Source organism: Crocuta crocuta, unplaced genomic scaffold (assembly GCF_008692635.1).
Source record: "Crocuta crocuta isolate KB4526 unplaced genomic scaffold, BGI_CrCroc_1.0 scaffold64, whole genome shotgun sequence".
Taxonomy (NCBI): domain Eukaryota; kingdom Metazoa; phylum Chordata; class Mammalia; order Carnivora; family Hyaenidae; genus Crocuta; species Crocuta crocuta.
In genome coordinates, this window is record NW_027530640.1 from 10660876 (window position 1) to 10671698 (window position 10823).

At 39.5% G+C, this 10823-nt stretch overlaps 1 protein-coding gene across 1 annotated transcript; it reads right to left on the minus strand.

Annotated features, from left to right (window-relative positions):
* Nucleotides 1-161: 161 nt before the first annotated feature.
* On the minus strand, nt 162-10746 carry LOC144235328 (bromodomain-containing protein 8-like). Its single transcript, XM_077768884.1, has 8 exons — nt 10732-10746; nt 8416-8694; nt 7134-7397; nt 6354-6511; nt 5577-5666; nt 5410-5478; nt 1080-1257; nt 162-513 (listed from the first exon to the last, which is right to left on the minus strand). The coding sequence occupies exons 1-8, from the start codon at nt 10744-10746 to the stop codon at nt 463-465; spliced, it is 1104 nt and encodes a 367-aa protein (XP_077625010.1). The 3' UTR covers nt 162-462.
* Nucleotides 10747-10823: the final 77 nt, after the last annotated feature.

The window sequence follows — 10823 nt, forward strand, 5'->3', positions numbered from 1 at the left end:
CTCACTTCATCCTACACCATCCTAGTGCAGACAGTATATGTAAGAAAATCCAAGCCAAGTACCTTACTCATTCCATCAGACATTATCCCCTCTAATCCCAGACTCTGTAATCAGTAAAAAGCAATCTATAACTTGTGAAATAATATTTATTTATAGAGCAGTTATAAGACGTTTAATTTAGTTACATCTAAATCAAGCCCATGGAACAAAAATGTGGGCAACATTTACAGCTTGGCCCCAAATCTGAGCTTTCCCTGCTTTATGTTATGTCCACAGGCACCCATGACTCCCTGGTTGTGAATTAAGGCATTTTTCTTATTAGAAAAGACAACAGAGAACTGGTAAACAAGTACTGGGATCTTCTCTAAGTCTCAATAAGAGGTCCCAAATCCAGAAAATGTCAGGATAGCAGCTCCTGGTTAACAAAAGAGGTTTTCCATCATCCACAGGGTTGACTGGTTCTCATTCCAAACTATTTAAGTCTCTTCTTTTGTCTAACCAAATACTCAGCACCTATAGAGACAAGGAAACAGCAAGCTATGAATCTTAAAAACTACAGAGATTTGATTGCAATTTCTTTTTCTGCAATAAGCTATGACTATGCTTTTTTTCTTTAAAGTATGGTCTTGCCCAGAAAAGAAACCCTCTGTCCTCTTTTGTCTATCATGTCTTACCCCTAGAGATGAGACAGTGTGAACATACATTAATACCAACAAGTATAGGAACCAAAAGATGGATAGTGATTCCAGCCTTTGGTTTACATGTTTAGCCCTCTAAGCTGAGGCTCTGAAAGTAGGAGCTCCTGTTACTTATCTATTCCCAGCTCTCTTGAGACTTCACTGCTGCTGGTCTTCCTATACTACTTTACTTCATTATCTATTAAAGCTGGTCCTACAGAGGTTTAAGGTTTTCCTAAGCAGTAGGTACAATGTCAATACCTCGGGGCTTTTGATCACACCTGAACATAAACTCTGAGAACACAACGTCATTTTAACATCAATCTTATTCTCAAAGACTTAGTAAAATGAGATTCCAGAGGCTGTACTCCCTTTTTCTTACAGCTCTCTTACATATAGTACCTGAATCTGCTCCAAGACTTCTCGCTGCATCTCCACAGCCATATGGTACACATGATGATCAGAGTCATTGTACATCACAGCATTTTGGAACATCAGCATCAGGTCACGCTGGAACTGAGCCATGGTACGAATCCGTCCCTTAGACAGATTCCTTTTCAGGCTAGTTAAGTCCATGGGTCTACAGGTGGCCAACAAAAACGAGAGGAAATCAAACTTTCATGTTGACTATGTGGGACCTAACATGCTCTCGTGGAGAACCAGCTCTCCAAGTAGTAAATGAATACAGTAGTAAATAAAACAGTAGCAAAGATAACAATTTCCATCAGATAATAAAATGCCAGCAGCAGCTAACATCTGACGTCTTACAACAGGGCAAGAGGTGTGCTAGGTACTTTCTATATTCACTCACCTGTTCCTCTCAGTAAAACGATAAGCTAGGCACCTTATTATCACCTATTGGCAAAGAAGAAACACATCTAGAGAGATTAAGTACTTGCTCAAAGTCACACAGTTTGGATTCCAATTCAGAGGCAGCTTGACTCCAGAGCCCACAAGCCCAGCTACTACATTCTATTACTGTGGGAAGAATGCTGGCCCCTGGTACCAAAGTTGTAAAGAGCTCCAACGATTAGTCTGTTCCATTGTACTGACTGACTCACTGATTGTTAACAATGTATAGTCATAAACTAGTTGTTTAATCTGCTTCTCTTACTATTTAATCAAAAGTTAAAAATGTTTTTCTCCTTGTGTGGAGATGAAAAGTGTGTGAATCAAGTCAATGTTTACCTAAATAATTACTGAATGAGACACAAAGAGTGGGCATATAATAGAAAACAAAGCACTGTAGAAAGAGGACTGAACTACAAGTTAAGAATTGGGTTTAGTAATCCCTATCAAAATAACACCAGCATTCTTCACAGAGCTAGAACAAACAATCCTAAAATTTCTAAGTAACCAGACAGACCCTGAAGAGCAAAGCAATCTCGAAAACCAAAGCTGGAAGCATCACAATACCAGACTTCAAACTGTATTACAAAGCTGTAGTCATCAAGACAGTATGGTACTGGGGCGCCTGGGTGGCTTAGTCGGTTAAGCGTCCGACTTTCGCTTAGGTCATGATCTCATGGTTCGTGGGTTCGAGCCCCGCGTCGGGCTCTGTGCTGGATGCCAGCTCAGAGCCTGGAGCCTGTTTCAGTCTGTGACTCCCTCTCTCTCTGACCCTCCCCTGCTCACGCTGTCTCTCTCTCTCTCCTAGAAATAAATAAAACATTAAAAAAAAAAAAAAAGACAGTATGGTACTGGCACAAAATCAGACACTCAGATCGATGCAACAGGTTAGAGAGCCCAAGAAATGGACCCACAAACGTATGGTGAACGAATCTTTGACAAAGCAGGAAAGAATATCCAAAGAAATACAGTCTTTCCAGCAAATGGTGTTGGGAAAACTGGACATCAACATGCAGAAAAATTAACCTGGACCACTTTCTCACACCATACACAAAAATAAACTCAAAATGGATGAAAGATCTAAACGTAAGATAGGAAGCCATCAAAATCCTCAAGGAGAAAGCAGGCAAAAACCTCTTTGACCTCGGAGGCAGCAACTTCTTACTCGTCTCCAGAGGTAAGGGAAACAAAAGCAAAAATGACCTATTGGGATCCCATCAAAATAAAAACTTATGCACAGCAAAGGAAAACAATCAGCAAAACTCAAAGGCAACCAATGGAATGGCAGAAGATATTTACAAATGACATATCAGATAAAGGGTGAGTATCCAAAATCTATAAAGAACTTATCAAACTCAAGACCCAAAAAAATGATCCAGTGAAGAAACGGGCAAAGAAATGAAGACATTTCTCCAAAGGAGACATCCAGATGGCCAAATGACACATGGAAAAATGCTCAACATCACTCATCTTCAGGGAAATCAAAATTAAAATCACAATGAGATACCACCTCACACCTGTCAGAATGGCTAACATTAACAACTCAAGCAACAACAGATGCTGGCAAGGATATGGAAAAAGGGGAACCCTTTTGCACTGCTGCTGAGAATGCAAACTGGTGCAGCCATTCTGGAAAACAGTATGGAGGCTGCTCAAAAAATTAAAAACAGAACTACCCTACAACCCAGCAAGTGTACTACTAGGTATTTATTCAAGGGATACAGGTGAGCTGTTTCAAAGGAACACATGCACCCCAATGTTTATAGCAGCACTACAGACAATAGCCAAAGTATGGAAAGAGCCCAAATGTCCCATTGACAGACGACTGGATAAAGAAGATGTGGTATATATACACAATGGAGTATTACTTGGCAATCAAAAAGAATGCCATCTTTGCCAATTGTAACTATGTGGATAGAACTAGAGGGTATTATTATGCTAAGCAAAATTAGTCAGAGAAGGACAAAAATCATAAGACTCCACTCATATGAGGAATTTAACATACAAAACAGATGAACATAAGGGAAAGGAAGCAAAAAGAATATAAAAACAGGGAAGGGGACAAAACATAAGAGACTCTTAAACACAGAGAACAAACAGAGGGTTACTGGAGGAGTTGTAGGAGGGGGATGGACTAAATGGGTAAGGGGCATTATGGAATCTACTCCTGAAATCATTCTTGTACTATAAGCTAACTAACTTGGATGTAAATTAAAAAATTAAAAAAAAAAAAAGAATCGGGTTTAGATCTAGTTCTGCTATTCACTGTTGAACATTCCCAAGTCATGAGAATCTCTAAACCTTACTTTCCTCATCTATTTTTTAAAAAATTTTTTCAATGTTTTTATTTATTTCTGAGAGAGAGAAAGAGAGAGAGACAGTGTGAACAGGGGAAGGTCAGAGAGAGAAGGAGACACAGAATCCGAAGCAAGCTCTAGGCTCTGAGCTAGCTGTCAGCACAGAGCCTGACGCAGGGCTCAAACCCACGAACCATGAGATCATGACCTGAGCTGAAGTTGGACGCTTAACCAACTGAGCCACCCAGGCGCCCAACTTTCCTCATCTATGGAATGAAGGAGTCTGTCTCCAAAGGTCCTTTCCTGATCTTTTACATTCTATTTACACACTGGTTTAGCACAGCATTTTAGGTGAACTAGGCTATAAAAATCCAAAATAGTGGTATCAACCAATGTTTGTAAATAAACATTTGGATTGGCATCTTTGCCTTAGCATCCCTATAACTGCTTGAAGGAATATTGCATTCTTTTTAAAGTTTTGTTCCAGGGGTGCCTGGGTGGCCAGTCGGTTAAGCGTACAACTCTTGATTTCAGCTCAGATCAGGATCTCATGGCTCATAACATTGAGGCCTGCATCAGGCTCTGCACTAATAGCATAGAGCATGCTGGAGACTCTCCCTCTTTCCCTCCCCCCCCCCACACCTCTCTCTCTCAGAAATAAGTAAAACATTAAAAAAAATTAAAAATCAATAAATAAATTTAAAGTTTTGTTCCAAAAGAGTCGTATCAAATATTATCAAAGACTAAGATGGATATTACTTATAAATCAATACCAATAAAGACAAAAGCCTATTATTATCCTTTGTCCCTTGCATTTCTTCTCAAATAAAGACCAAGCTTACCAATACTTTACAAACGTGTTCAGCTGTAAAATATATCTTGAGCTTATGAGTAATGTAAATGAGGGGCGCCTGGGTGGCTTAGTCGGTTAAGCGTCCGACTTTCGCTTAGGTCATGATCTCACGGTTCGTGGGTTCGAGCCCTGCGTCGGGCTCTGTGCTGACTGCCAGCTCAGAGCCTGGAGCCTGTTTCAGTCTGTGACTCCCTCTCTCTCTGACCCTCCCCTGCTCATGCTGTCTCTCTCTCTCTCCTAGAAATAAATAAAACATTTTAAAAAAATAAGTAATGTAAATGAAATAAAGAAATAATCAGGGCACCTGGCTGACTCAGTTGGTAGAACATATAACTCTTGATCTTAGAGCTCTAAATTCAAGCCCCACGGTGGGTGTAGAGATTCTTAAAAATAAAATGTTTATGGGGCGTGTGGGTGGCTCAGTCAGTTAAGTGTCTGACTTTGGCTCAGGTCATGATCTCAGGATCCACAGATTTGAGCCTCATGTTGGACTCTGTGCTGACAGCTCAGAGCCTGAAGCCTGCTTCAGATTCTGTGTCTCCTGCTCTCTCTGCCCCTTCCTCTCTTTCTCTAAAATAAATAAAACATTGAAAAATATATTTAAAAAATAAAATCTTTGAAAAAAGAAAGACAGGGAGAGAAAGAGGAAGGAAGGAACTAATAGATGGGAAAAAGAAGTATGAAAAGACAGGTATAAAAGCAACTAACCTTTTTTGACCCCTTTTCCACTAACCTTTTCACCACATCCTTGTATCCCGGGGCCTGCCTTTCTGACACAGGTTTCAGAAAAGGACTGCTGAACCTGTTAAGGAACAAACTCTGACAGGATGAAGAAACCCTGGGAAGTCACTCTAACTGCGAAGGGTGGCTGTGAATGCCAAGAATGGTGTGGAGACCCACCTGTGACTGGCAATCATCTTCCAGACTGGCAAGAGAGTCTTCTTAAATAGCAAGTGATCCTGAACAGGGTCACTGTGGCCTAGATCAGACCTATGGAATAAAACAGGACAGAAAGGAAGCAGTAACTTCACAAATGGTAGTCTGTCTATTCCAGGTGGGTAACGAGATATTCCTAATACATAGCACTCCTAGTTAATATCTGAAGGAAATACCACCATAGGAATAAAAACATTATTTAATGCTTCTATAAGACATTCCAACCTCTATAAATAGTCTCATTGATCACTAGTACTCGAGTACTATCACGTTTTGTATTCCAAGTTAAGAGAAGCTGTTTTAGTATTTTAGAAAGAAGTAGAGTTTGAGTATTAGACTTAAGGGACAACCTGACTGAGCAATGTTTCCTGAATAAATATAGTAATCAGAGAGAAAAGTTATATATCAAAGAGATTCTCAATGTTGATGAAACAGAATTTTTTTAAGTAGGCTCTACACCCCATATAGGACTCAAACTCACGACCCCAAGATCAAGAGTCACATTCTCTACTGACTGAGCTAGCCAAGCACCTGAAACAGATTTGTTTTTTAAGAGGAAAACATAAAGACTTTGATTTGTACAATAAAATTATATTTAATTCTACTTCTAGCGTTTTGCAATTCTAATTTCCTTTTTTCAATTTATAAAAGTAGTCCATGTTCATGGCAACAAATTCAAATAGGCATAAATAAAATTAAAAGTCTGAATCTTAACAACTTTGGATAAAAATCCATACTTACGACTTTGAGGAGGTAGCACGGCTGAAAAGGATATCCACCAGAGGAGTCTTCTGAATGCTGAAGCCATCATCACACTCACCTGAAGAGGGCTGGTCTTCCAACTCTGACACATACCCTTCACCCTGGTCCTCCTCTTTGGATTCTTGCTCAACCTCTCCCTGGGAACGCCAGGCAACAAAGGAAACTTTAGAAAGAGATTTACTATCAGCAAGGTAATTCTACCTGCATGGGGTAAATCAAAGCTGACCTTAAGATGGGAAGAAAAAAAGTAAAGCTATAAAAGAAATTAGAGAAAGGTGATTTAAGTAAGTCTACACATCAATGATTTCTTGGTAACAATATGGCTGGAGAACTGTGATTCTGTACCCCAAGAAAAAAATGAAAAAGCAATATATTAATTTCTACATGGATGCTGTATTCTTTTAAAATTGTCAGTATGACTTGTGGCCCTTGAGTTAACTAGTCTAGCCGATCAGATAATACTAATGATAATGGCATTCTAAATTTTACTGATCTCTTACTATGAGCCAGGTAATGTCTCATTTAAATTTCATTATAACCTAAGGTAGAGAAAGCACCATTATTTCATTTACAGGAGAAAAGCTGAGGTTCTAAGATGTTCACTGACACACCTAAGGTCACACAGCTCATGGGTGCTAAAAGCAGGATTTGGACCCAGGTAGCTAAACTCTCTGGAGATAGCCTATGTGCAGTAACCACCCTGTTCTGCCTCCCTGGGCAGAAGACCAATCAGCGAGATGGTTTAAGTTACCCACTTACTTCTTCACTCTCTGTGGATAGTTGCCGAATAGCACAAATATGTGAGTGAGCTGGAGCCACCTCTGGCCTTCCACTTTCTCCTACTGACTTCTCAGCTACTAAGGGGTCTACCCAGGCTGAAAGCTGTTTGGGCTCTTTGCATGGCTCCTCTCCTTTAGTAGCTTCAATTTCCCTTCTGTCCTGTTGTCTGGTACCAGATGAAAGGCAGCAGCCTTCACTTGATTCTTTGCTGCTGATGCACAATGGCTCCATTAAATAAGCTACCTGCAATGACAGTTTATTATTAGATGCAGAGGAACACCAATGGAAACCATCATCTACATATTATTCATGCTACATGTCTACACAGACTGTGACTAAGTTTGAGATGGAAATGGATTAATTCATTCATTCCTTTATTTAAAATACAAAAATATTGGGGTGCCTGGGTGGCTCAGCTGGCTAAGTGTCCAACTTCAGCTCAGATCATGATCTTGCAGTTTGTTGGCTAGAGCCCCACATCAGGCTCTGTGCTGACAGCTCAGAGCCTGGAGCCTGCTTCAGTTACTGTCTCTCTCTCTCTGTCCCTCCTCTGCTTGTACTCTCTCTCAAAATAAACATACATTAAAAAAATAAAATGTATAATATCTCATATACACATACACTTGACTAGTTGCTAGGGACTCAATAGGAAACAAGATACATATCGTTCTTGCCTCTTGAAGGAGCGTGTGCTCCAATTTTTCAAGTCTTGTCAACTGAGGAATTGGGATTGGCAGTCTAGAAAACTGGTGAAAATTTTACCCACCATGGACAATCCAGATAGGAGCATAGCACATAAGCTGGATTCTTGCTGATCTTAAACTAGGTTCTCCTTAATGTGTGAAATTGCCAGATGAACTGTCCAATTCAGTTTATTGCTGGTGCTCAACCCTAATAAGGACACTACGAAATACTGCCTTGAAGTCATGTTATAAGCTTCAAAAAGAGTTTGGGCATTGCCTCCAATGACTCAGAAAAACAAACTGCAAGGATATTCATAAGGCAGTCCTGCATAGAGAAATTCTACTTCCTATGACCTTGGGCTCCTCAAGACTAGGATCTTAGGTCAGTCAAAAGGTACGTATTTGGCACATATTTTGTATTAGCACCAAGTGCTAGAGACACTACCATTAACTTAGTTTTTGCCACTGTGGAGCTTGTGTTTTAGTAAACAATATTAAAAGTGGCAGAAATGTGTACAGGTAAGCATTCTCTTAGAAACTTGAGACTTCCAACTATGGAAATAATGGCTTCCCATTACCTCAGAAAGAAAGTGGAGGAGATTCTGGCGACTGACTTGCTCTGCCTCTTCCTGAGATTCCTCACTGCTTCCATCCCCCATAAGCAGCTCACTAGGTTCTCTCCCCGGGCTGCTTTCCTCTAGTTCATCAGCCCCTGGCTCCTCTGTTTCTCTCCAGCTTCCCAAATCAAGATCCAGACTGGAATCCCATGAACTGAAGAGGGACCTGCAGTCGTTGCTCAGCTCAGAGTCATTGGGATAGTCTTGCTCTGAATCCAACCAAACCCACTCATGTCCCATCTGTAAATACACAGGAAAAAAAATGCATTAAATTCACTCATATCGCTGTTGCTAAGACATTTCCATCTCCAAAGTTCAGTAGAAAGATGAGGGATCAGAAATTTCTTTCTACTCACCATTAGAAAGAATAAAAGTTAGCTGAAGGGAAATTAAAAAAAAAAAAAAATTTAAAAAGGGGCGCCTGGGTGGCTTAGTCGGTTAAGTNTTAAAGGAAATCTTTGTCATTGGGAATAAAATGAAAAAGCCTCAGGTCAAACAGTTAAACAGTTTAACAGAGGTATTAACCAGTAATTCTTTCTTGGGTTTCCCTACACTAAAAAAAATAAAAGGAAGGGACAGGAGCCTAGCTAGTTGAACAGAATTCCTCTATCCCAAATTACCTTTAAGCTTAACTGGAAGGCAATCCAACTGAAAGGCAAGATATTTTGCTCAGCGCATAGACATCCACTAAATCCTCAACACTTTAAAATTACCTGTGGCAATTTAAAAATTTTTAATTTTAAAATTACCTCATCATATCCATCGCTCACTTCTTAGAATAAGAACGGCAATATCAAGTTTTTAAAATATCTTATTACACGATCCTAGTTTTCTTACCCCTTTCTCTTCCCTTTCACAAGTTTCAAGAAATCCTTGTCTTCTATATATTCTTGCTTGGCCTCTGCTCCCTCATGAATACCTCCTTAAAATGATGTATTTTGAGGTTTCAACTTTGATCACATGGCTCCTATTCAACAATTCAGATGGCTCCTGAACCTCTACCTTTATTTATGTGTTCTGGTTTCATTTTTCCATGTACCCAAAAGTCAATTCCTTTTGGGAACTCTACCACCTGCTTCAACTCAACATTTCTAAAACTAAAATCACTTCCTGAGTATCTCTAAAAGCATATGCTCTCCCCAATTCTTATGCCCATCATCAATGCTATTTTCTTAATCCTCTTTCCTTCTCTTGTATTCAGTAAGCAAGCCCACATCCCAATTTTCAACAATTTTTCCAATGCTCATCCTTTGTTCCAGAATAAATGTTATAGCCTCCTAGTCAGTTTCTTAATCTTTGATCCAATCTGCTCTGCTAAGCTCATGCATCACCTTCTCTACCAAGCCAAAGTCTATGTCCTTTAATAGATCTACTCCACAGTCCTCTCCAATTTTTAGGGCTTCACTGCTTAGACCACATGCAAGTTTGTAGATTGCTTTGAGAATATAGCACAGTTACTTAATCTTCTAACTCCTGGATTGAGTGAACTCCTTTCTATCACCTCACAGGACTGCATCTTCTACTTGCTTAGCATCGTAAGCTATATAGTTTAAGCCGAAAAGATCTGTGACTTCTAAAAACTTTCTTAAACGCATCTTTCTTAAGAAGGTTCAACATTCTAGACAATACCCTGTCTTTTTTGGCCTATTTCTTTGTAATAAAAGGCTCGTAACTATTTCGCTTCACATAGTTCTTATTTAGTAATAAAAGTTGGAATAAACTCAGGTGATAAATTTGATAACTCTTAAATGGATTTCAGCCTTCCATTAACAATGAACTTTATTATTTTTATTTTTTAAAGTTTATTTTTTGAGAGACAGAGCATGAGTGGGGGAGGAGCAGAGAGAGGGAGACACAGAATCTGAAGTAGGCTCCAGGCTCTGAGCTGTCAGCACAGAGCCTGATGTAGGGCTCGAACTCAAGAACCGCAAGATCATGAGCTAAGCCTAGTCAGACACTTACCCGACTGAGCCACCCAGGTGCCCCAACAATGAATTTTAAAATACACAAGAACCCTACAAGTATTAGTAGGAAGTAGTATTATAACATCCTAGAAATAACATCTGCGAAAACAGTACACTAGGTAGAACCAATGTCTGAGAACAAGGTCAGGGCTACCTATGTTCATGTTCTAATATTCTTCAAAAGCAATGCCATGAACAAAACTCTGAAAATCTTAGGTTTTCCCAAACATTCAAGAAAAGCTGAATAAGATTATCCTCATTACACGAGGCAACACTTTAAGACGTTAATTATAAATTCAATTAGGTTACTTACCTTCTCCAAGCTCATATTTATAATACCACTCCCAACGCAATAATCTCATTCCCAGAGATGATAAAACTATCATGCAGAAAAAGAATCACAAG

Coding starts and splice junctions, on each gene's coding strand:
- LOC144235328 (XM_077768884.1), bottom strand. Junction 7,398..8,415: donor TCCTCCACTTTCTTTCTGAG/GTAATGGGAAGC, acceptor CTGTCATTGCAG/GTAGCTTATTTAATGGAGCC. Junction 1,258..5,409: donor TACAAGGATGTGGTGAAAAG/GTTAGTGGAAAA, acceptor GGCCACCTGTAG/ACCCATGGACTTAACTAGCC.